The sequence below is a fragment of the Nothoprocta perdicaria genome, unplaced genomic scaffold (genome assembly GCF_003342845.1).
Source record: "Nothoprocta perdicaria isolate Ctin4 unplaced genomic scaffold, notPer1 scaffold_140, whole genome shotgun sequence".
Lineage (NCBI taxonomy): Eukaryota > Metazoa > Chordata > Aves > Tinamiformes > Tinamidae > Nothoprocta > Nothoprocta perdicaria.
Window position 1 is genome coordinate 605,226 of NW_020454539.1, and position 26,179 is coordinate 631,404.

At 43.5% G+C, this 26,179-nt stretch overlaps 2 protein-coding genes across 6 annotated transcripts in view; one reads left to right on the forward strand and one right to left on the reverse strand.

Moving 5' to 3' along the window:
- PPP2R3B (protein phosphatase 2 regulatory subunit B''beta) overlaps positions 1-20,241 on the forward strand; it is a 52,523-nt gene extending 32,282 nt beyond the window's left edge. For 2 of the 3 annotated variants that reach the window (XM_026034248.1, XM_026034249.1), the window contains exons 5-14: positions 304-406; positions 1,136-1,210; positions 4,602-4,688; positions 5,126-5,282; positions 7,213-7,261; positions 8,460-8,549; positions 9,289-9,464; positions 13,275-13,393; positions 13,477-13,583; positions 19,149-20,241. In XM_026034248.1, coding sequence (XP_025890033.1) covers positions 304-406; positions 1,136-1,210; positions 4,602-4,688; positions 5,126-5,282; positions 7,213-7,261; positions 8,460-8,549; positions 9,289-9,464; positions 13,275-13,393; positions 13,477-13,583; positions 19,149-19,296 — 1,111 coding nt within the window. In that variant the 3' untranslated portion in view covers positions 19,297-20,241. The remainder of the gene's footprint in view (positions 1-303; positions 407-1,135; positions 1,211-4,601; positions 4,689-5,125; positions 5,283-7,212; positions 7,262-8,459; positions 8,550-9,288; positions 9,465-13,274; positions 13,394-13,476; positions 13,584-19,148) is intronic. The other variant, XM_026034250.1, reaches the window with a different exon arrangement.
- The window catches only part of LOC112943128 (cohesin subunit SA-2-like), a 64,406-nt gene continuing 52,696 nt past the window's right edge, over positions 14,470-26,179 (reverse strand). For 2 of the 3 annotated variants that reach the window (XM_026034246.1, XM_026034245.1), the window contains exons 29-32: positions 25,538-25,728; positions 24,365-24,545; positions 23,401-23,494; positions 14,470-14,574 (exon numbers count right to left, since the gene is read on the reverse strand). In XM_026034246.1, the coding sequence (XP_025890031.1) occupies positions 14,548-14,574; positions 23,401-23,494; positions 24,365-24,545; positions 25,538-25,728 (493 nt within the window). In that variant the 3' untranslated portion in view covers positions 14,470-14,547. Of the gene's footprint in view, positions 14,575-21,164; positions 22,581-23,400; positions 23,495-24,364; positions 24,546-25,537; positions 25,729-26,179 lie in introns of those variants that run through there. The other variant, XM_026034247.1, reaches the window with a different exon arrangement.

Consider the following 26,179-nt stretch of genomic DNA (forward strand, 5'->3'; position numbering starts at 1 on the left):
ACATTCCCTTCTGCATAGTTCTGCTTCCTTTTCTAACTTGATATCTTTTCATTTAATCAGTCTGTGTACCCCMCATCCTTTAATGTAAATGTAAGAGACTATGTAGTTGTCTAGAAATTTATAAGAAGGCTAGATGGCAAAGAAAGTGCAATGGGGCCCGCCGGTTTTGTGTGGATAAATGAACTGCAGGGCACTTTGACACTTGCAGTTAGTTTTTGAAATAAATACTATGGTTGCGGCTTCCAAAGTTGTGCATGAGTAAATATGAATGTAGAGTACTAAATGTATACATCTACATTTCAGAATCCTTCAGACCTGTTATGATGATGCTGCAAAATTTGTTCATCTTCTAATGAACCCTGGATGCAACTATTTGGTGCCTGAAGACTTCATTCCTTTTTTACAAGTAAATTGCAACTGGAAACCATGCAAAATTACCTGGCAGAACTTTTTTTTTTTTTTTTTTCTTATTTTGAGCTAAACACACTTTCCCAAGGTTTTAAAGTCTTCATTGATAAGATGTGGGTTGTGAACAAGTAACTTAATTTATAGCTAACCACAGTTACCTACTATTTTATGTAATGTGAGGGTGTGGTTTTTTAAACAAATGATTTAAAATTGATTTAAAATTGCTTGCAAATTGCATTGATTTAAAATTGCTTGCAAATTTGTGAGGAGCAGCTCACCTGTCAGAAAACCTCAGGGTTTAGAGTTGAAGCTATTAAAGCTAAGGAGGCCTTCTGGAAGGCAAGGAGAAAGTGACAGATGAATCTAAGAGCTAGTATTTTCTCCCAGAGAAGCAAACCATACCAAATGAATGAATAAAACCCAATTGTTTTCAGTGGGCTGGAGTCCGACACAGAAGTGTGCTACTAATGACTGTGGCAGCTTACAACTTATGTCCATCTGATTAACGTATTCTTCTAAAATACGTTCTTCTAGCTTTTAAAAGATAATTTTGTAAGTATCACTGCTCGTTTTTAAAAATATCCAGTACACTGTAAATGAGCTTATTAATGATGGCAGTTAGATATGATGTGTATTGGTTAAGGAAACAGATGTGCTCCCCGTGAAAATGATTTTGTATGGATACTAAGGAATACTGTTTGAAGCACTGTTCTTCCTTGCTCCTCAGGATGTGGTGAATAGTCATCCTGGCCTCTCATTTTTAAAAGAAGCATCTGAATTTCATTCTCGGTACATCACCACAGTAAGTGTTTTCTGTTTGGAAAAGTTATTTTCTGTTAACTAAGTACGAGCAGCAAAACATTTGAAATTGGTCACTGTATATAAACGTCTTTGTCATACTTGTCTCATTTTCTACACRACTAGAAATCTTGTGAAGAAAGACTCAATTTCCCAATCATAGTTTTTCTTAGCACATAAGAAATTTGCTGAACTTAGTACTTTTTGAAACAGTCAACTGTAGGAGTGTAAAACAAGCTAATGAACCTTGAATGAATGGACTCTTCTCATCTTAAGCACTTGGTTGTGACTACAGATTGTGCTCTGTAGAATATTGGCCCTGCTCTGGGATTAATATAAATGGAATTTTGAATGAAAGSTCTATATTAAAGTGGTTATTTCAGTTTTAAGTAAAATAATGATAATACTGAAGCTACTTATTGTTTTACCCTCCAAGAATTTTCTTTCTGAACAGATTTTGTGTGAAAAGTTCATTTTTTCTATTAAGAGTTCTGTGACTGAAGTAATCATTCTCTATGTAAGAGAAGATAGTGGCATTAAATTTTCCCAATAGTGGACTAGACAGCCAGCTTCACTGAAGTCAAAAGATGAAAATTCTCCAAAAGGACATTTAGATCACTTTGTGCACGTCAAACCTGATGAGCAAATATTCTGTAATAAAAATGTGCAGGGAATGGTCATATTTTCCTTATAGCTGGACTATCCCTAAACTGTGGAAGCCTTTATTTTAAAATAGGAACTCTAGTTCTGCCCACTCTAATCCTGTTTGAAAGCGGTTCTGGTTACTCATATCATTCCTATAGAGACTGCCAGCCTACTAAGTATAACCTGCCATAGTAGGTTTTACCTCCCTTATTGTAGTGGTAACATAAGTGTCCAGAACTTTCCTGACAGATAGGATTCTTCCTGTGAATTATCTTTATTATTGGGTTAAACGGGATCAAATCTGCTCTGCTCTAAATGGTGAAAACTTTCTGCTTGTCCTCAAGGGCAGTAGGAGAGAAGAGATCCAGCCATTTCCAGTTGCTTATTTGAGTAGCTCTGAGTGTAGCACTATCGGACAAATGAATATTTGGCTAATAAAATTTAGTCTAGTCTTCAACAGAAACTAATATTTAATTAAAAAAAAAACCCTATTATGAATATAGCTGGAATATTTGAAATACTTGCACAAAAAGAAATGGCAGGAGGGCTGTCTGCCTTTTCTTGTCTTTCTGTAGGATGGAGTAACTGACCAATGCAGACTTTTAAACTAATTTTCTAATCTTTTTCTCAAATTGAAGAATGACATTTTATAACTATTGAAGGATTCTACAAATTTAACAGTTACCTTAATGTTACTCTCTGAAGGTATAGCTAAAGGACTCTGTAAGCACTACAGTTGAAGATTTAATGTCTGTTAATGCTAACTTGCAGTTACAGGTTAAATAATCCATTTTTCTACTAGCATACATTTGTGTATTTGTGTGTGGATGTGTATATATACATACATATATATCTATATATTATATCTATCTATATATATATATATCTTATGTGCAGCAGGTGTCTTCTGAGCGTTCCTCACTCAACAAGCACTTGGTTCCCTCGGCTCTGCAGTGGTGTAGGTTAGTTGGTCACAGTTCAGTGGGATAAGGTCAGCTACATCATTAGGATTAGACTGAGCTGTATTAAAACAGTTTGTCTTGGCAAATAGATAATACACTTCATCTGTTAATAAATGGTGTATATATGTTCCCTATAAATTAGGGAAATGATAAGCTGTGTATGGCAGAGCTTCCTCTCCCTTCTGACAGYATCGTGCAGCACAGTGCAGAGGACAATTTTCAGACGATTGGCTTATACTCTTGATTGGAGTCACTTTAGAAAAACAGTTTTAGTTCCCTGTTGTCTCCAGCAAACAYTCAATTTTGTTTTTATTTTTAGAGCAGTTAAATGTATAACAGATGAGATAATGACATGCAGATGGATTAAGTTGCAAAGCTAAGGCAAAAACCTTTTTAGAAAAAATTGCTTTGTAGTATAAGCCAAAAATGGGCCTTCCCTAAACTCACAATTAGATGTGAGCTAATTAGGTTTCAGAAGTAGGGTAGTTTATTCTCCTTTCTCAATTTATTGAACCAGCTGCTCTTCAAAGTAAGAGCTGCAGAGCTTGCTGTGCACTGCAGTTTAAGCTATATTTTAAAACTTTATAAATACATTACACTTCTCTTTGTAATATCAAAATGGTTGGTTTTAAATAGTGATTTACTGCAGTTAAAGTCAGAAATGATAAATAACAAAGTCTTTAGTTTTGGGGTTTTTTTAAGGGATTATATTGGGAGAAGTTTTCTAAAATAAAGATTGCTGCTTTTTGGCTAGTGACTACTAGATTGTAAATAAAACAGTATAATTGCACTACTTGGYGCATTGATGGTCAACTGTATATAATTCATCCCCAGTGAAACAATTACAGTTTGTACTATTCTTAGATTTTTTTTGTGCACATTTTAGTGGTGAATGACTTATTTGCAATGTATATCTGTCTGGCAAGTCAAAATAATTGAGATGTCTACCGAATTCAGTTGAAGAAACAGTGTGTTAGTCATTAACTAAAGTTAAATTATGCTGTATGCTTAAGTCTACTGAAATATCTTGCATGTAAAACTGATTTAATCAGAAGTATTGGAAACAAATTAAAGTGTATATCTAGTTTTCATTATAGCATAAGAAATAGTCATCTTTCTTACATAAATATTTGTTATTTAGTTATTAAAAAGCATATAAAATATTTTCTACTACTGTCATTTTTTGACTAGTTTTAAATAGAATAAAATTAAATGAGAAATATATTCTCTCTATACCCACAAGGAGCTATAGCTCCCCTCAAATGTTGGCTTGTTTTTTTTGGTGACTTGAAGTAATGGCAGCCCTTAGTTCTGTAGTTTGATCTTTCTTAGACAGCCCCCCTTCCATCTCTGCTTCTTTTATGAAGTAAAATATTTATAGTAAATATTAAGTCTTTAGAATTGAAGTCATGAGGTAAATGGCTGCATTTCTTGGATGATACCCTGCAGTTCTGGAAGACTGGGAGGTAGTGAAGCTGTCAGTAGAYGTATCCTGGATAGCTGTGGGTATCCTGCAGCTTCCCCGTGTGAGACACGGGTAATGCACCAATGAAAAACAAAAATGTATCTAGATGAGATTAGATGCAGATTTGAAATAGTTTCATAATACGGCATAAGAAAAGCATCAACCTTTAAAATAGTAAGAATGGACTWGTGTACTCTTCAGCAGAGAGGAAAGATGGACTTCTAAAATGCAGATGAGCTAACATTTATCTATGATAACAGATTTTTGGGAGGCTGTTCAGTTAACATACTTAAGATCACTTTTCAATTTTCTGTTTCTTGCAGGTTGTACAGAGAATATACTATACAGTAAATAGGTCCTGGTCTGGGAAAATTACYTGTAACGAGCTCAGGAAAAGCAACTTTTTGCAGGTACAGAGCGTGTAAAATTTTGCGAGGCAGATGTTCCTACCTGTCTGACAACTGTTTCGGCTAAATGCTAAGGGAAATAATATAAGTACTATTTCTCCCTTTTCCAAAAACTAGCACAAGCCAAATTCCATCACTTCTCATACACACTGGCATGTATTTTGCTTTAAAAGTTGTCTTTTGTCTGGAGTTGTGCTTATATGTAGTTCCCTGGCAGCAGCCTGGCCAATCTCCTCAGGCTTCTCTCTGCATACACTACCTTTCAACCCTGGGTATTAAATGCCTTCTGTCATGCTGAATGGTGTTTACTGTCCCTGAAAGTAAAATAGTTTCCCTGACTTTTAGCCAATGCTTATATTAACTCGGTTATGCCAGCTCGGATCATTCAACAGCCATTTTGCAAGGTCTTTAATGTGGTCTGTTTATCCTTCTGTTAACAGAACGTGGCCTTATTGGAAGAGGAAGCAGATATTAACCAGCTGACGGAGTACTTCTCATATGAGCATTTCTATGTAATCTACTGCAAATTTTGGGAGCTGGATACAGATCACGACCTCTATATTGACCGCAAGGATTTAGCTCGGCACAATGATCACGGTAGGGCAAAGGAGGCACCTCTGTGGGTTACTGAGGAAGCAGTTAGTGAATTGTCAAGGCCAGGACAGCTGACTGCTGACTCGGGGGAAAGAAACAGACAAGTCATTTGTGACAAACATCGTGTCTAGTGATACCAGATTTGAAGAAAATTCTGACTTTCAACTGTGGTCTCGGCAAAGTAGAGGAGGAAAGTCACTTGTAAATGTGTAGGCTTGATTTTTAAAAAGTACCTTAAACCTTRGATATATTATAGGTGGTTTAATTAGAAGATTTTGGGTTTTATCTTTGGAAACAATGTATTTTACTGATACTATTCAAGTAGCATAGCTTTTAGGGAAAAGAATATGGGAAGGTAGAAAAGTGAGACAAACATTGAATGCTATGCTTATCGGAAGCTTTCGTTAACTACAATATATTTTAAGTTATTTTAATGCTATTCAGTGACTGCTTTCTGCATTTACAAGCTGCAGTGATGTTTGTCTGAGACTGTTCAGTCTTTCAGTTGCAACCAGCTTAAACCAGCTTGAATATTCTTGTAGCTTATATCAAATTTACCTTTCTGAGGCTTCACGTCCATTCTCATCTTCAAATTATTTCTTTCAGTGCAGAACACTTATTTAAACACACAGTGGCTATGGAGGCAATGGGGTATTACCCATAAACATAGTTCTTGTTGCTTCTGAAGGCCTGCTGAAGTGTGGTGCACTAGGGCACCGTGGAAAGAAGGCTTTTGTTCGAGCCTTTGTTGCTCCTCTGAGCTAAGAGGCAATGAGCAGAAAATAAGCAGAAACGAAATCGGGCCACAGGCAGTTTAGTTCTGCACCTTTGTGCATCCTTTAAACTCCAGAACATYTGCCTAAATTTTAAGGACTGCTACATAATGAGAAATAGTCTAAACATGAACATAGAATTGAAATGATTATCCATTACTTGACATGGTGTTGTTGACGTAGTGTTTTTTGGTTTTTTTTTTTTTCCAACGTCAAAATTAAGTAATTTTTGTTTACTATTCCCTTCCTTTCCTTTTCTGGACGGACCTAATTTTAGGCTGTGTCAAATACTTCTATGAATAATAACAAACAGTACATAGGTGCTGTTGGCAAGTGAACAATTTCTCAGTGTTTTAAAAGCAGACAGAAAGCAGCAGCACATGGTACGTCTGAAACAAACCAGCTATCCTGCACTTTGGGGGATAAATATAAAATAGACACTAGTGTTCCAATTAACATAGTATGGTGATAATACATCTTCTATTCAATTGATATTAAGTTTTAATGGTTAGCCATTTGGGAGAATTATCAACAATCCTATAATGTCTTAAGTCTGAGATAGATTGACCAGAAGTAATTCTGCTTCTGTGAGAACAATATTTTGTGTGGCTTTGAGTACCATTCACTTGTTCTTCCAGAAACATTACCTGGAATACAGCATCTAGCAGAGTTTCCTTCACAGAAAGCAATACTTGGTTAAGACATCTCTAAAAAGTCATCCCCAAAGTGGTCTCAAAATAGAAGTGTGGATTAGAACCTTTTGAGAAGCACCCTCAGGTCAGAAGCAGCTGGGTGCACTTGTTACATAGTAATGGGCTAATCTGGTTTGGTCCTTTGTCAAAGGCTGTGTCATTAACTGAAATGGCCCTTGAAAACCCAGTTTTCTAGTAAGTGCCCTCTTGGTAAACAGCCAATTTTGCTTTTTTTAGTATGTCGCTATTGTTGCATCAAACCTGAATTCACAGGTGGTTGTTTTTAGCATTGCTTTGGAGACTGTATTAAATGATCTTCTTCAATGGGACTCACACGGATTAGTGAAAGCTACACTTGATCTTTCCCACAGATGTGTAAGATTTCCAATAACCTCTTCAACTAGGCAGTACAAAGCAGAAATAGCTTGTGTAAAAATACCGTGCGAGTTATGTACCTCTCTCTTACAGCAATATCAAATAGGATGATAGAGAGAATCTTCTCAGGAGCGGTAACAAGGTAATTACTCTGCATGAAAATTTATATCTGTATTTGCTTGCTAAATTGAGCATGACGTTTTTAGAATAGATGACTTCCCCTAGAATGCAACAGTGAATTTGGGGGGTTTAGTGCTGCAGTTCAAGCACTGCAGCATTCCTGGCATCTTTGGCTGAGTGCAAGATTTTTACGTTACCCATATGAGCACTGGCCATCGAGAACTGTGCAGCCCAGCGGGAATGGAGAATGTTGGCTCTGTCGTTGTGTCCATCAACCTGTAGAGCTGCCAARGGGACTTGCAGGTTTTGGTAGTGCTTGTAAAATGAGTGCTCATTGTCTAAGTTTAAACCTCCAACTGAGGTATTTCATACTTTGACTGTCCTTCTTCATTGTKCTGCTTGAATCGGCTCGGTCTTGTGTGTGTATTCTACTCGATTTAGACATTTTGCTGGCCTTCATGCTCCATCTGCAGCTAGGTGATTGATAAACAGATATGGCCTGACAGAAGTAGAAATGACACCTGGCATGCACATACCTAGAGGTTACTCCTTTCATATGGAAGCAAATGGGGCAACACAAAGCACACAGCATTTTTCTAAACCCTGTGAGGATAACTATAAATGGAMTTTTGTGAATTAATGCTCTGGGAAAGGCTGTCTGTCTGACTTTGTACCAGGAAGCCTGATAGCATCTGAATACTTCCGGAATAGATGTCATGTTCTGTGGTATAAGAGTAGAAACAGACAATTACTTTCTTATCACTGACACTTTTTGAATAACTTTATTTYATTCTTGTTTTTATATTTCTGTCCTAGTACTCTCAGCCAACAGAGCTCTATAAAACTTCAAATTCTCACTTTTGGCTGAGTAGAGATTCTAAATGCATCTTGTATAAATTAAAAAGAAATTGAAATAGCTCCTCTGTTCATAGCTAAGGAACTGCTTCCAAGCAGGGAAGGTGCAGGTTTTCCTGCACAGGTGCCTGTCCACTTGTTACTCTTCTCTTCAAATACCTGCTGCAGTAGGAACAGAATAGAGCACATGAAGCYCTCTTGTCCTCAGTGATCAAAGCTGTCCCTGACAAGCCAGCTTACACGCACAGTCTTAGGAAAAATATAAACACTTAATAGTAATGAGGCAAGTAATCCTTAAGTTTGCTTACTAAAACTTCAGCATTTTTAAAACAAATTCTTTATTTTTTTCTGCATTGTCCTTCAAGAGGTAGAAAAGCACAAAAAGAGGGAAAAATTAGTTATGCTGATTTTGTCTGGTTTTTGATATCTGAAGAAGACAAAAAGACACCGACAAGGTAAGAATGAATTTGTTTTAACAAGCCTAAAAATGGCTTTATTCTGATCCGTGAACGGGCAGCGTTGATGCACATTTACACCTAGTAGAAGCCAAACGGTGACAAGGTGAATGTCAGGCTGGCTGCAGTTCTTCCCTTATAGTTCTTATATCTCAGCTGCTTCTAGTGCAACCACTGCAAGGATCTATTTTAATGACTATTATGATGCTAATTAAATGCTGCTGTTCCACGTGATGTGTGTAGCCTACTGGTGGTCAGAGTCATAGAAGCAGGAAAATAGGGTTGTTTCACAGTGCCAGAGATTTTGGGGAACTGCACAGCTAGCCATTAGTTGTAGGATGTTGGTAAGAACATCCTACAGTGAGAACTTCACATCACAGTGTGTGAAGTTATTGCTGCTTCGGTATGAAAAAGAATCTGGGCTTTTGACGGCACAATTTCGTTTTTTTCATTGGCTCTCTTGAGTTCRTGTGTAATACCACATGTTTCAGTCTTCTCATCTCCTGTGTCATTCCCTTACAAGTTTTTCAAATGCAAACGATGTTGTATGGCATGGCAGACATCAGAAACTCTTATCACAAGGGATATTTCTTGTTTAATGACTTCTTATGGCATTCAAGAACGTAGGCATGAGTCTAATTTTGCCTCTGTGAGTAGTGCAGCCTTTAAAACAGCAACCAAATTCTTAACAAGCTTGTTTAAATTTTCTTTTTCTATTAATAAAATTACTGAATTTCAGCATCGAATACTGGTTTCGCTGCATGGATCTTGATGGGGATGGTGCTTTGTCAATGTATGAGCTGGAATATTTTTATGAAGAACAGTGCCAAAAATTAGATAACATGGCCATAGAACCTTTGCCATTTGAAGACTGTTTGTGCCAGATGCTGGATCTTGTGAAGCCACAATATGAAGGTAAGAAAATCCTTTTTCCATTATGTAGCTTCTGCTCCTATGGATTAGGAGTTAATGTTCCTATAAGAGCATTTTGTTGGCTCTGCTGACAAATAGGCCTTTGTGTGGTCTCTCTAAAGCCTTTAGTTCTTATTAATTGAAAGGTCTTCTGAGGACAGGCAAGTATCCTTTTTCATATTATAAGGTAACTTGCTGYTATAAATTTCTCTAAGGCTTTTATATTGGGCTTAGTAGTAGCCACAGTTAGTCTCAAATGAAATCTCATTGCTGTCTGGCTGAGGTGGTACTTTCAAGAAAAATTCTCAAATGTTGTGTTTCSCTTACTGCCTGACAGTTCCTAATACTCATTTTTAGATTTCATTTTAGATTCCTGCAGAGAGAACAGCATCTAAGTGGTGCCTGTCTCTAGATCAGTAATGAAATGACTTTAAGAGTCTTAAGTTTCCCCTAAGACGTCCATAGCAATTGGATTAAATATATCTGAATATTAAATTGTTTTTAGCTTTTGGGGCATTTTCCATGTCCTGAAATTCATTAAACCTGCTGCATTTTACTCTCCTGTGCTTGAAATGTACACTCTAGCYGACAATCTGAATTTCAGGTTGTGCCAAAAAAAAAAAACATTAATACATCATGATGCTTGCTCTCTCTGTGCTTGGTATGCGAGTATCTTTCTGAACCAGGTCCAGAGTAGTCAGAGTAGTACACTGCATGTTCTGGCTCTGCACTGGTTTTGAAACTTGTCTCGCTAGTTTCAGTTTGTTTTAGCCGTCATGGAAAAGTGTTCAGGGATTTCTTGAAATCACAGCTGAAATCAGACCATCAAAATGTGATGTCTGAGCACCTTASTATAGTTAGCACTAATAACCCTTCTTATGGCTGTAAGTTTTAATGTCCCTTTTAATGTGTAAAAGCACTTGGTATACAATCTAGTTGCTGTTATTGTACAAACTTTGCATTGCAAAAAATTCACAGCTGGCCCATTTGTGCTTAACGTGTTTATTATGAGTAACAGATTCTGTATTTGTAAATAAAGGTCTCAAATTTTCTCAAAATTGACTTTAAGGAACAGAAGTTTTGCATTCTTATATAAAACTCAGCTAATGCGGACTTGTGAGGTGAAAACCCATTTCTAGAAGCAGATGATAATTTTATGAATGAAGAAGGAGTATAAACTATGTCTACGCTGGCAGCTCATTTCTAGATACCATGGGATGAAGTGTTCACCCCAGCCTTCACCCCAGTGCCTGGTGCCCCGGTGCGGGATTGGCAGCGAAGTGAAGCAGGCTGCCAGGAAAAGGCCGCTCAGGGGCTCCCCGACGAGCTCTGAGCATAGGGGAACCCCTCCCCTCGTCAAGTCTCCTACCTTGTGTGGACATTTGCAGTGTTGTGGCAGTTCCTTGTTTGAAAGGAAAGGTGACCGATGTGCCCCGCTTCTGTGTCGTGAYGCGGATAAAAGGAGACCAGGAAACACAACCGAGGCAAGAACTGTTTGGGACAGCGGAAATGAAAGCTGAGCCTGAAGGGCTGATAAGGTTTTCAGCATCTGTGACATGGTGAGGGTGGATTAGGAAAAGAATTCTGTGTAGTTTTCCTAAYGCAAATTAGTAGCACAGAATGAAATTTTGACTTGTAGACTGAAAGCCAAGGCAGACCCTTGCACAGAGCTCCGCTGTGGTGTGCACTGCTGCGGGACGCTCCGTGCACCACGGAGCAAATCCTGGAATTTGTGGAAAGCTGAATTCGGTTCTCTTCAACTCTGTTCGCTTTCTAATGGTCTTTTGAGAGACAGTGAAGGAGTCTACAATAGCCTAATGTCTTTAAGCTCCAATTGCACTCTGTGGAAAACATATGCACTTATGGTTATATAATATAATAAATAGGGAGCTTATGTAACTAGACTCAAATCAGCCTGGGGGTTTCCTGGCCCCATCTCTGTGGGTCCAACAGATGCAACCCAGGTGCYGTTGCTGTCGCTCCGCAGCGTCAGCCCTGCGCTGGGCACTGCAGACGGCCCCAGGTGTCGCGGAACGAGTGGTGGCGGCGGTGAGTGACAAATGCACTTCACTCGTATGAAGCATAATAATAGGATTTATTAATATGAACAATGATTTCACGAGATTCTGTGGCAAGGTCACTTATTATTCACTGCATGGAGGCTCAAGATAATACACAGTTATCTTGGGATACCCTCCCGTTGGGTCACRAGGTTCAGATTGGACCCCCTTGCTTTCCAGGCTCCTTCTGAGAGGAGTCTGGGTGCGGCTGGATCCAATCCTAGTCCCAGACCTGGTCAACGGTTTATGACTAAGGGTTCTTGTGCACAGTTACAAAGTAAAGTTAAAGAAAGCGCGCTATGTTCACTTAACATAAATCTGTTGTGGAAAGGAGGGTCTCTCAGCCTTGAGGAGTAACCTTGAGAGGCATCCCTGTTCAARGGGAGATCCTGGTGTGCAGCCCGCTGCTGTGCCAGGAGAGCTCAAGGGGCTCTCGGGCTGTCTGCATGTTTATAGTCATTCTTTCATTTCAGAGGCCCATTGGCTAGTGCACTAGCCTTACCTCCCCTTTTGGATGCAGCCTTCAGGACTCTTATGTTGAGTCTAAGTGGGAGAAGAAATCAGAATGGTGGCGCTTACCAGGATTAGATAAATGGCTGGTGGTTAGCAACTGAGCAGGGCTGCATGTAAGGTACAGGTCACGTTGAGCTGGGAAAGGAGCATATCCATCACACCAGGCCCTGGCGTGGCAGCGACTTCCCCAAGGGATCTGCATGCGGAGACGCTGCTTCCCGCTCATGTCCCGAGCTCCGGGTCGCTGCCGGCCGAGGAGCCAGCCCAGGCGCTGCTGTGAGCCCGGCCTTCGCTGTGCCATAACTGCTGTAACCGCCATAATGGCCGCTCCTGCCGTAACTGCCGTAACCGCCGTAACGGCCGCTCCTGCGCAGGCCGCAGCACAATGGCTGCCTCCAAAGGGAGTAAAGGGCAGGCTGGCATCTGCGTTCCCTTCAGTAAAGGGAATGTGTTCCAGAATAAACGGTTGGCATCTGTGTTCCCTTGTATGTGTAGCCCTTCTTCAGTCGTGCTGCCAGGTTACGCTTCTGAGCAACCTGACAGGTGGTTCTAACACCTAACGGATCCCTGGCTTTAACCATCACTTAAAGAAGTCTCAACCTTGTGGCTTCTGGAGGAGAGAATATTGATCATGCTGGACCAGTGTGAGAAAAACTAGCTTTTATGTAAGTCACCTAAGAAGCACAGGTCTAAACCAAATGGCATGCTTTGAAGGCCCATAAATATTATTTCAGGGGTTGCAGTAGCTCAGTGAGATGGATTGACTTCGTCTATCATGCAGAATAATTTATATAAAAAGAGCAGAGGAATCTATCCCGTGCATTTATAAGTGAGGTCGCTGTCAGAGGAGATTCCTCCCTGCTGCCCAGACTCTTCTTGGGATGGAATAACTGGCCTGCTGGCGGCGTCCATCTCCTGAGGAAAGCTGGACACGCAGCTTACGTGACTCTCAGTAGCTGTGTGAAGTTGACTGCATTTCATTCCGGTGAGCTGAAGGACAGCAGAAGGGCAGCTGAAGCAAATAAACTTGGTATATTTAAGTGTTTCCCCCCACACACTTGGAAGGACACTTCTGTAGGTGTTTATTCCACTTTTTCTCTTTTTTCTTCTCTGTTGCACTGAGGCCTAGTGGCAAATGTTCTTGAGTAAAATGTTGACCTCACTTCTGAATAACATTTGTGCTTTTTAGAGAGAGGATGATTACAAGTCTAAATACTTTATGCTGCAACCTCTCTTTCAGGAAAGATTACTCTGCATGATTTGAAGAAATGTAAGCTGACAAATGTGTTTTTTGACACATTTTTCAACATTGAAAAATATCTCGACCATGAACAGAAGGATCAATTTTCTGTGTTGCGAGTGAGTATGAAACCTTCAGAATTTTACTAGCTACATGCTCAATGCCCAATACATTTTGTCTAACTGGCAATGTGGTGGTCTAGGATGGTGAAGGTGAAAGCCAGGAGATCTCCGACTGGGAGCGGTACGCGGCAGAGGAGTACGATATCCTGGTAGCAGAAGAGGCAGCAGGCGACCAGTGGAATGAGGGGTAAGGATGGAGCAGGAGCGTTGGCCGGAGCCCTCCCTGCTCATGTCTCATGGCTAAGGATGGTGGCTCATCCTTGTCTGCATATGTTCAGCAGGGAGAAAACTTATACCCAGACCAAAATATTCCTTGAAAGCTTAGGATCACATTGTTTTGTCAAAGATTAGGTTCTGCTTCAGATTTTGGTAGGAAAAAAAATTTAAACAGTTTCACACCAAAACAAAGTAACACTGAAAACAGGTTCTTATTTCACAATAATTTGAAAACAAGTCTGTCTTTGTATTCATCTTTAAAGGTGACTTTGCTATATGTTCAACTTATATATTCAAAGATAAAAGTTGAATTTATATTGACGTCCAAGTCACCTTTTTTCACCTGCATCTGTAGCTGTGATTGGGGCTGGGGGCAACTTGCAGAGATGGAGCTGAGGGGCTTGGGCAGTGAGTGGAATATGAGTTGGTACCAGGAGGTACCAACGTCATGGCAGAGGGGGTCAGTGGGACTCCTGCTGCTACACCAGGAGTCCTGGGTCTAGATCTGGCCTCCTTAGCGCGAGAGACATGTACGTGCTGGAACGAAGCCAGCAAAGGGCTACTAAGGTGCTTAAGGGACTGGAGTGCCCCTTGTATGAGGAGAGGCTGAGAGGTGAGACTGTTCAGCCTGGAGAAGAAGCTGAGGGGGATCTTACTGATACATACAAATATCTGAAGGGAGGATAAAGAGAAGATGGAGCCAATGGCAGGACAAGAGGCAATGGGCACAAACTGAAACACCAGGAATTCCACAAAAATATGAGAAAATAACTCCTGTGAGTGTGACTGAGCACTACCCCAGGTTGCCTGGAGTGGTTGCAGAGTCTCCATCCTTGGAGAAAGTCTGGGCCCAGCTAGGCATGGTCCTGGGCAGCCCTCTCTAGGTGAGACCTGCTTAAGGAAGGAAGTTGGGTCTGTGAAAGCCACTTCCAACCTCAGCCATTCAGTGGTTCCTTGCAGTTCTGTGGGAGCAAAGAAATAATAAATGTTAACATTCCTAAAACATTCCTTTACTTCTTGCTGCATAACTTCTAGAACCTTTTGGAATCTTACTTTACTTGGTTAGGCTTTCAAAGGGAAACAAGGAAGTTCAGCTTTCAAGTGGCAAATCCAAGACTTTGCTAGAAATAAGTAAAAAGTGTAATTTTAACTTGTATTTTGGCCTTAAGTAGCTGGACCTGTCTAGCAAAAACATTCCTGCATTTCCTACATCACATGAGCATGAACATCACCAAGGCAGGCAACAACACTAATATTTGAGGTGTCTGTGACTTGCCTAATCATGTGGAGAAGCGCAAGCTACGTATTTGACTGCTCTAAACCCTGACACAGAAAGATGCTGTAACATCTGCAGTGAGATGCAGTGAGTCCAAGAAATGTATTAAGAGAAAACATGTGAGAAGAAACAGAGGGAGGGAGAGAATTCTGATCACCTAGTGCTACCCGAGTGAAGGGGATCACGTTCTTTACTCTTCGTGGGGCCATCCCTGGAATTAATTGATATTACAGAACTGACAAAAACTAACTGAAGCCTTATTGTGCTGCAAGTAGGTAGTATTGACCTTCAGTGTTTCTTTTTGTTTCTTCCCTTAAGATTATAGACTGAGGTTAGGATGTAGAAATATATATGTATCTCTTGACACTTGTTTACTTTTCATTACACAATGTCAGGAGCTTAARCTTGGTCTAAGGAAAAGCAGCTTCTGCAGTCTTGATGGCCGTGAAATGTCACGTTGGAGTAATCAGTGGTCACTGCCATTGATAAAACCGGTGCCTTTGCTATAATCCAGCTAAAGACTCAGATTTTGGCTSTAGGTTCTAGAATGAACATAAACATGTTTAAACCATTGGGAGCCCCGGCTGAGTGTTGCTGCTGGCCTCTGCGGGACCGGCTCAGGCTGGCCCTGCTCCCCACCAGCTCCATGCCCAGGATGGGAACACAGTGCCCGGAGCCCCAGGCTCCGAGCTGGGWATGGCACCTGCGGATGCCCGGCCCTGTCCAGTCTGAGCCTGCTAAAGCTCAGCCCCAGACCTCYTTGAGCTCGGTGCACCTTGCCATGCCTAAGCCGCAAGCTCTGTACCTGCTGTTGGTCTTTTTGTTTCTGTCCCACCAATCACCGCTTTCTCATCTGGAAATTGTGCTCCTTCTGTTGCGATCATGTAGAATGTGAGAGCTAAGCCTGTCCAGACTGGGAGACCCAAGTTCCCAAATTCAGAGGTTTTTTGACTAAATTTGGCTTAACTCCACCTGAGAAAGTTAGTGTTTTTTCTTCTAGATTCCAGTATGATACAATTATCTTCTAGCCGCTTCAGCCTCTTCTAGCTTTGCTTTGGGATACCCTGAAAARCTGGTTCCTCCGTCACTTAAAGCATAATGCTCATGGTTGAGCAGCACTATGAACAAAGCAAGTTTTCAAAACCTAGTCCTTATTGGGATGGTCACAGAAGGATTTTGGCTGTTTCCCTACCCTTCTGTGCTCAGATGGCAATGCAGCTTCACTGGCAACTAAAAGTAAACTGTTAGTGAAATATCCTGTACCTTTTGATACAAGGAAAGAGGGAAATTGGATTAATCTGTACCTCTGATGAAGGATTTGCAATACTGGGCTGTAGCAAGCASTGCGATTTTGTAAAGTTCTGAGATATTAGGCACGCTCCCACCCCCAGGAGCAAAGTGGGTGTAAAGAGATTCTGATTTAGTTACAGGCTCACTGACTGCAGCTGTATCAGCTAAAAGCATCGCTATGATTCTTGTTTAGACTAAATTTATGTTATATATACACTGATATATAAGCTTATATATAAAATTTAGCCTAAACAAGAACATGTATGTGCGTTTTCTTGTTTCCCTCTCATTTTCAAAAGATGAGTGCCACAGGATTGACAGGCAGTGCTCTTGCAGTTGGATCACTTGTTTCTTCTTCTACCAAACTTTTATTTCATCCTGTAGTTCTGTGACTTTACACAGAAAGCTTATGATAAAAACTCCAATACAAAATGTTTCTCAATGTAAAAATTTAGGATTGTATYTTAGAAAGTTAAATTTGGTAAATCTCTAACAAGTCCTGGACATGCAGTTTTYTTCAGGTACTTCCCTGAAGTTTGTTGCCCTCCCAGCGCAGGCACCAGGTTTTGTTTTCACGTCCCTGCAGTTACTGCTTACATACTACACAAAACAGTGGTGTGTAAATTTTGGTATGTGAAACACAGAATCCCAATAACCCGAAAACTGGAAAAGTGCACCTTGGAATAAAAACACTTGTTTCCCTTAAGAATGGCATAGCGAGGTACTGCGAGATAGGGAAGAAGAGGGAAGGTGTGTGAGGCTCCCATAGCCAGGGGCACCCACACTGATCCTAGTGTTTGGAAACTTTGGAAAACTTGGCAACTTGCCTGKGCTGCTGGCATCAGTAGAGGAATCTCAGATCTCGTAGAAGAAAATGACAGTAATGCAGGAGGAATCAGGCACTACATAAAGTGCAGCCCAAAATTTAGTAGTGCAACTTATTAAATTACTGTATTTTCAGTTGGATATAATGTACAGGTCATGGTTTAAAGATTGTCCTCCACCTAGATGGATTTCCTTTCCTAAGTGTTCCTGAGGGTTTGCTGTTTCATATTTCCTTGGCGTACAGATAGTAATGCCAGCAGCCACTAACTTACATGCCTAATTGGTTGTGACTTCCATGACTAATTTTGTGCCTAACCTRCACAAAGTGTAGGTAAGATAAGATTACTTGGATTGACTAATTGGAGAATAAATATTTCATGTATTTCATCTTGCTGATTTCTGCAAACACCGTTATCAGCAATTTGTAGACCTCTGTAATACAAGGTTTAGAACAGAGCCAAGTGAGGACAGCTGCCAGGCTGCATGTTGAAAATAAGYCATTGAAGCTAAACTGTAAGCACAGAGGTGAGCAACTAAAGAGAAGGAACTATATTCTTAGCTTGCTCGGGAAGTACTGTCAGATTTGACCTGATTTTTTTAAAGGCTTTCAAAACTAAAGACCAAAAATGTTTTCAAAATTTAACATTAAAATAGAACTAAATCCTTTTTCTGCAGTTGGATCTGAAAACAGAGCAGCTTTTCTACTGCTGAAGCTGAACGCACTGCAGGAGCATTAGAAGCGGTTTGCTTGTGACTGCTGGCATAGGACAGTTCCATGAACAAGTGCATCAGCAAAAAGGGCACTGTGATCACKACAGTTTACTGCACTGCACAAAAAYCTGTGTCAGTTTTGTGACCTCGTGGCTTATATTCCTTGCCTTAACTGAAACGATTGCTTGACAATCCGGGACAAAGCTGATTGCCTCTTTTGTTCTTGGTCTTCTGACCAAAACAGTCAACTTAGGAGTGATGTGCAGAAGTCTAGACACAGGCTGAATTCTTCAGTTTTGCCCGAGCCATTGAACTGCAGGAAAGAGGATCTTCCTGGAGCTGTTGTAGCTGTAGGTCTAAGTATTCTTATAAAACCTCTCTGCTGGCAAGCAGGAATCATCTTTCGCACCTGGCGAGAAGCAGCCGAAACGCAGGTTCCTGCATGGGGGCTGCTTGAGGAGCGTGTTCAGTCTCTCCCAGGGAAGAGCCTGAGCAGGCGAGCAGCGACTCGGCCCGGCCGCGGCGCCAGCGGGGCTCGGTGGCCCCTGCCCGCGTCCCCTCGGCACGAGGGAGCGGCACGAGGGAGCGTCCGCGGAGCGCCGCGGGAGCGGAGGCTTCGCCGCTGCCGGGCAGGACGCGCTTGGGTGTCCAAACAAGCTCCTCCTCTGTCTAGTGCTGAGGAGACACAGCGGTCACGACTAAGATGAGATTCAGTAGCGTTTGGGAAGAGGTTTGTGCGCCTGAATCAACCTAATCCAGAAAATGATCCGCTCTTTAATGTGGCAGCACAGATCTCTGCTGAGACCGGAGTTCCTTTCTTTCATTTATCAATTATATATCATGCCCATTTAAATAGTGCTGAAGCAAGTATTTTTAAATATCAGCCGTCACTGACAGGACTTAAATATTGCATTTCATTACCTATCACTGCCCATCTCTTTATTCTAAGGATTGCCAGATGATTTTGAGTATAAACAACTGATTTTTGCTTTCCAGCATCTGCTCAAATATACAGTTGCTTACTATCCTTCCCTTCTGCTTATGCCCATTTTAATATTTCTCAGTATTTTTTACTCTGTTGCATCTACTTAAGGTGTATTTTGTTCTAATTGAGGTTCTTCAACAAAAATGTGAAGGATTTCTGTCCGACATTTGCATCCTGCCTTTGAGAGTTTGCAAGGTGAGAGCAGCCCACGACAGCACTTTGTGCCTTCAGTCTTTGTGGCCGAGTATCTCTAGGCCTGCACATGATGATGGGAGAGTAAATCAGCTGTAACTTAAATGAAGGTGGTGCAGAAACAGTGCCACGTTTGGTTGTGTGCTTCTGGAAATACGAATATTGGAAAAAGGTTCTTCCTACAGGGTGTCTCATTTGGGTTGTAGCCCTTAGGCACTGCCMGACATACCTAACCTTTCTTTCGTGTCCACTTCCAGCTATGAAGCAGAGCTGAATCCTGTAGACCACCAGAAGGCCAATGTTCTCAAGTACCAAATGGAGAAGAGACCTTTTTTTGAAGTGCCTTCCCACCTGGCTGATGTAGACTTGGATGAATACGACTACGAAGAGGACTTTGAGGAGTGACAGGAGTCAACACTTGCAGAAGGAAAAGGACAGTCTGCAGCAGGTCTGCCGCACACCTATACGTTTTGGTGGGGTTTGTTTCCAGGAAGTCAGCTGAGTTTTGTGCTAAAAAATATTTAATCACTAGACTACCTTTTAAAGAAGTGCATTTGTATGGAATGATGAAACTTTTTGTATTTATTCAATAGCCTATAGTTTTTAAAAAATAGATTAAAATATTTATTTATAGATGTTGCATAATTCCTTCTTGGAAGAATAACAATATTTGACTGTAGAGAAAAGTAATATACTGTTTTTAAGAGACGACTGTGTAACTCTAAGTTGATGTGTGGTGCACTGACCATCTCCGTCCCATGTGTAAATAGACGTCCCCGTCCCGCCGTGGGAAGCAAGGAGGGAGCTGATGTGTGACCTGCCGCGTGTGTTCGCTCGGGGCAGTTTCTGGGGGGTTTCTTCTTGCCTTGACCAGGAAGAGCCTCCTGCAAGTGCCTGACTYGGCTCCCATTTCCTGCAAACGCTGTTTTGTTTGACAAGCTGAGCGGATTAGTGCACATGGAAAACGAACGGCTGAAGCAAATGGCTCCTCTTTCTGTGTAGTCCCTGTTTGCCCCAACTTTTAACTTTGCTTGCCCTTTTAAACTTGTTTCATTGATGTTCATTATAAAAAAAAAAAAAAAAAAAAAAAAAAAAAAAATAATAATGAAGTCTGTTTTTGTGTTCATACTTGATCCAAAATGAGTGTTTTAATTCATGTAGAAGGAACCAATTTTTTCCAAGTGCTCTGTCTACGTGTTACTTGATCAGTGATGTGCACTACTCTGTCGTGGGCATTCAGTGCTCCTGCGTGTGCCCTGCCTTCGGGTGTTTGCTATTGACACATTCCATGGCTATTCAAACAGTGTCACAGCAGCTTGACCTTGTTGCCTCACTCTACTGTTAAACAGTTTTTGTTGAAAAATGTACAAAAAGATGTAAGTTATTTTTGGTTGCAGTGTAGATCTCAAATGTTTAAAGATCATGTTTGTATTTTCAAATAAAGATTTTCATACGTGTAGCTTACCGTTTCTAATTACTCTGGCATCTATGACATACACTTAACTTATTAAATATCCATTTAAGATGATATGAGTTACATATGTATGCATTTTGGTTATGTAATTGCATCGAGCTGCATACTCAGCAACATCAAGCTCTAGTAGCTTTCCACTCAGCTCATCACAAGCTTTATAGAAAGAGACTTGGAAACCTCTATCAGCAATCTCTAATGGGTGGCCGTGAATTTTACCAAGGAAAACCCAAGTTATTCTACCTCTACTACATGTTGAGGTTTTTTTTTAATAAAACTATGGTCATTATAATTTTAAGAATTTCCGTTAAGACTTWCTTTAGTGTTGGTCAGACATTTTCCCCATACCCTTGCTTTTCTAGCTTGTTTAATTGTTTGTATSTATGTACAGGCCTCTCAAAATTTTAAGTTCCCCTCTCTGAGGTCCTGGGAGGAGGAGAATGGGYTTGCTCTCCAGGAGCAGCTCTCAAACCTCTTCTGCTGCTCAGGAGAGGTTTGTCTCCTTCTCCCCTACCTGCACCCCTCCCTCTGGACACCAGCTTCTTACAAGCACTTGCAGCCAGACGCTCGCGCCCAAGGCCTTTCTCCCCACACAGCGACATTAACCACAAACTAGTAAGGTTTCTACGATGAGGCAGTTTTGCTGCTTTGTTTAATGAAGAGGCTTGAAGAGGCTTGAGTCTTTAGAAGAGTCTACCAGGTCTATTCTGCCTCCCCAGCCCGTGTTTAGGTGGGGTCTTGTGGTTGTGGAGGATGGCAGGATCCTGGTGCTGAACACCAGCTTCTGAAGGCCCGTGCACCACCTACCTCCAGGTGGTGAGGGGGGACATAGTCACGGGGGCATCAAAAACGAAGTTACCCGAGTGAGAATCTGTGCGACAGCCTAGTCGGGAGAAGTGCTGCCGGCCACAGCAACCTTGAACTTCTCCTGAGAGGGAAGCAGCTGGAGCCTGTTTCAGCTCGGCAAGGCCACGAGCACTGGGCTGGGGCCTGCTCGCCAGCTCCCCGTTCCTGGCTTGGGGACTCGCCCGGTGGCTGCCTGAAGGGGTCCAAACAAGGCGCTGCTCCTGTCCTCCCRGCTGTGCCGCAGGAGGCCGGGCAGCGCTGAGCCCCGTGCTCCGCAGATGCCTTTAAGGAAAGGGGCCAAGGCCAAGGCCCTTCTCGCTCCTGCTGCTCCTTCTYCACACACTGGGGCCTTCTCACTCGCACTGGCCAGGGCTAACGGGGAGCAGTGGGTATGGTGTGGTTTATTTTGTACAGTYACAAGCCAAAACGGAATAAAGAAAATGAAGCTGATGGAAGCTATAATTAGCACAGCACACGATGCCGCTGAGGATGTCAAAGGGGCAGCTACACTCCCCTCGCTGCCCCAACGCCCTCCTAAGAACAACATTTCTGGAAACATGCAAAAGCTGGTCTTGAATCGCTGTTTTTTTACAGTCTATTTACATTGTATTTTCAAGCTTTGCTTTYCCACACATTATCACTGCGTGAAGAATTCCTACCAGAGGAAAACACTTAGCTGGTGCATGGTGGGKTTTTTTTTCCTTTTTTTTTTTGGCTGCACATCTTGATGTAAGTTTCCCTGGAGTAGGCCCTGATTCCCACAGACCACTAACTACAGTTTTATAAATATCAGGGTTCAGAAATACTCGTAGGAAGAGTGGATGGAGCCTTGCTCGTTAACAAGGAGGTCACTCACTCACAGGCCGGTCACTTCACTTGGCGTCGCCCCACAGCCGTTCCCAGGCTGGGCCCACAGGCTCTCCCCATGACCCCCGTGACTAGTGGGGCATCCAGGCCCTGGTCACCTCAAAGGGCAGAAGAGCAGCCCGGGCTGTGTGAGCAGGGCAGCCTCACCCGTGTGGTGTCACTCCCTGAGCTCCCGTTCCCAAACAGCCCCCACTCCAATGCTTAAGCTGGACCATTTTCCTAGACAGGCCAGAGGGCAACGTTTAGCAATAATGCCCAGAACTCCCACCCCTTGGAACCAAGGAATGGCAATGTGGAGAGGTCAGCCACAGCACTAGTAACTGGTTCTGGGTGCCTGCGCAGGGAGATTTGACTTAATATCCATCTGCTGCTTGCTGGCTGGGCTTTAGCTACCCAGGCCTTGGCTGCTGCTGTCACGAGCGAGTTCTCAGTTAAGCAGTTTCCAGAACGAGGTGGTAGCAGGTTCTTAACCTGCAGTGCCCCTGTCAGCTTCTCCTCAGCTGTCCTATACCAGAAGGAAAAAGAAAATACTCAGTCATACTGTTGAGAAAACATCATGTAGGYGCACACAGAGAATTAGAATAAAGATGGGGCCTCTATCCACTTACCTACTGACTGTTATTTATCTATAGGGACTGTTCACAGGACATTATTTGAGACCCTGCACCTCCCTGTCCTGGAAGACCTTTCACTGCCCCAAGCACTGGGGCCTGGCTGGGCCCTGGGCAGACAGCCAGTGTGGCTACACTCACACACGGAGCTGAACAGGGTCCACAAGGCAAAGTCCAAGCTCTGCTGGGGKCCCCCCAAGCCCTCAGCATTCCCATGTTTCCCAGACAGGCTTTCATGGAGATGACCAGAACCGGGGGATGTGCCACAGAGGTGCCTGCATTGGCCACTGGTCAGTGAGTCTCCCAGTCCAAGGGCACAGTGTGAAGCCCGCTCTGCAGCGGACGCTGCCCGCAGGCCCTGCAGCAACTAACTCCCCTTCCACAGCGAGCCAGGAAGACGAAGCAACTCCAGCAAACAGCTCCTAACTAAGGAGTTAGGATGGGAAGGATGGGAAAAGGAGACTGGATTGTCTTCATAACAGATCGCAGCTGGTTCTCAATGTACTAGATGTCTAGATGCTTCACCAAGAATTGTACAGATATGGGATAAACAACTTGAACATGGAGACCCCAGCAAGGGCTGGAAAGGGGAGAAATTACCCCCTTTCCTCAGGCGGAACGGGGTGCCAAATACCAGGTGGTTCTGAACTCGCCTTCAGCCGGCTCAAGCACCGCTCCCGAGAGCTGCCAAAGCCAGGCCTGACCTGCCCTCACCTGCTCTGCACCAACCACATCGATATCAGCGTCTTCACTTGTGTCTTCTGCTTGATCCTCTACCRAGACCTCTTCTGTCTTGATCTCATCTTGGCTGGAACAAAAAGCCAAGGCGTGAGCAGCTGCTGCTTATGAGAGGTTCTACGTTRCACAGCTTTGCTTAAGGCAGGGTAGTTCCCACATTAAGACCTGGTTTGAGCTAGCCCAAAGTTTCTGGCCCAGTATTTCCCAGGTACAGAACAGCTTATGCTCTGAGGAATTTCTGCTAAAGCAGTTCAGAAACAAATCAATCAGAACAGGGGGCTGGATCTGCAACCACCTGTGTTTTGTTTTGTCTTTTTTCCTATTTCACTTTCATTTAACAGATCCAGGTGAACAGTGTCCCATGCCCTATAAAAGTATGCATCTTTCTGGGACTGATGTTTCAGCTTTTAATCTCCCAACATGAGGAAAGGGCACATAGCATCTCCGTAAAGGAACTGCATTATGGGGAAGGACCCCCCAGCTGATGTTCAGGGTGTGCTGCAGAGCCAGGGTGCAGGCTCACAGTGCTGCAGCACCTCCAGCTCCGCACAGGCTGCACTGCTAGATGGGAGCCTTCCTCAAGGCAGGGCACCAAGGCCACAGCAGCTGCAGGCCAGGAGCAGGTCTGCAGAAACAAGAACCCCCTCTTGAGAAGCYGGCTGCACCAAACAGCCAGGGAGCAGACGAGACCACAGGCCCCTGATCAGGACTAGAGAGAAGAGAAGTTGGGCAGGGAATCCTCTTTCTTTCTTGTCTTTTTGAGGCRCAATGGGGCTGCAGCAGCAAATGTAGGCACCGGTGTGAGGAAACCAAGCGCCCGGCGTGTCCTTGGGCCAGGGCTCACGGGAGAGGCGCGAGGCTCACGGGGCCTGTGGGACTGCAGAGCTGTGGGGCTGCAGAGCCCCCGCGCAGTGGGGCTGGCGAGGCCCCGCGCACTCACCGGCACCTCCTCGGCAGCACGGCAGCGGTGGCGCCCACGGGTGGCACGCGCTCCTGCAAGGGCCTCTCGCGGGATTTCAGCCTCTTCCTGCTTGTCCCTGCTGCAGAGGCGAGCTGGGGCGCACGGTGCCAGTCCGGAGCTTTGCTGGCTGCGTCAGCRTGGCTGGTGTCCGGCAAGGACCCTGGGACGGAGAGAAAACAGACCCTGTTCTCCAGCCTCACCCCCGGAGGTCACGACATGGCCGTTTCCAAGGGCAGCGTTTCTTAACATGGGGAAGTGACGGAGACCAAGCTCTCAAGGAGAGACCTGGAGCAAAGCATTCATTTGCTGAAGGACCCAGCTAAAAGCCACACGGGAAAGAAAAAATCTAATTAACCTGCCCACTGCTCACTTTGCAATTTAGATTTATGACCCTGTTCCCAGTCCATAAGTGTTACCAGCACTGCCAAATCTACGCAGGCCTCAAGAAAGGAGCCCTTCGGACACTAAGGAAGAAGCTACTTGAAGGCAGGTCACTGGAAACAAAAACTCGGACAGAGAATGAGAGAGAAAAACAGGATCCTCTGGAAAAAAATACCCTTCCCTTCCCAAACCATACGTGTCCATAGCACATGGCATTTTTAGGGCAGCTGTTTTCATCATGGCTTTACTGCCTTTAGCTAATCCCCACCACACTGGTAGGGCAAATACCCCATCAGGGATGGGAGGCAACGAGCGCTGCTAAGCCTGGATGCAGCCCACGTCACTGCAGTCCTGCAGCTCCCCGGAGAGTCAAGGGAGAGAAAGGCCCCAGGGGATAATGCAGCCCAGGTATGTGAATYGCCTTCTGGAGCTGTCTGTGTCTCCCCTCCCGATAGCTACAAGCCCCCCGAGCAACAGTGYCCGTAACTTGGCAGCTAGAAGTGATGAACCCAGCCCCAAAGGCACAAACAAGCACCACAGCTCAGAGCAGGGTATGGGATAATGTGAATATTCAGGGTCAAAAGACCAACCTTCCTCCAAGTGAGTGATGAAAAGGCCTTTAAGACCAACAAGGATGAAGGAAAAAACACATTTAAAATGGGAAAGTCTGCAACATCCCAACTGYGGTACTGCTAATGGAAAGCAGGGAGCTGTAGGTTTTTGCTGAGACACGGCAGACCCAGCTGCTCCAGGACAGTGAAGTTTTCATACCATTAGACCATTTCCTTTTAAAAGCAGACGTCTTAGATGTGCCCACGGGGAACCACTCTCCCAAACTGCTGAGGACAGAGCTCTCCTCATCTTCGTTTGCCAGTAAGGAGTTTCTGTACCAAACGAGAGGCTGCCATTCGTCTCCTCTGCAGGACAGGGGCTCTGCTACATACCTCTGTAAGTAAGCRTACCTGGAGAAAAGCAAGGGCAAGAGTAAGCAAACTCAGCGGCRTGTCCCTCGACACCCACAGAAGGTATAGAAGGTTTTGCTAGAGGAGAGGCTTGTTTGCCTCGACTCTCCAACGAGTCCAGGCGGAACTGCCAGCCAAGGAAGGGAAAGGCTGTCCCACTTCCTGGAAATCAAAATCACTGCAAATGGCTTCAAAGCTAAGCAAGTGCTTCAACTGCAGCATTAGAAACCACGGTTGATTCCCGGGAACTACCCAGCTCCGTCAGTCTCTGAGAGGAATCCCTTGGCAGGGAAGGTCACTGCCAGCTGCTCCCGCCAGGCAGCAGTTTGGGCAGAAGATGCTCCCCTTCTCCCACGGCCTCTTCCTGCCTCGCTGCWTGCAAGGCCAAGGAGACCCCAAGCGAGCGGTCCTGCCTGTGAGGCAGTAAYGCAGCAGAGTGGGAAAGGGGGAA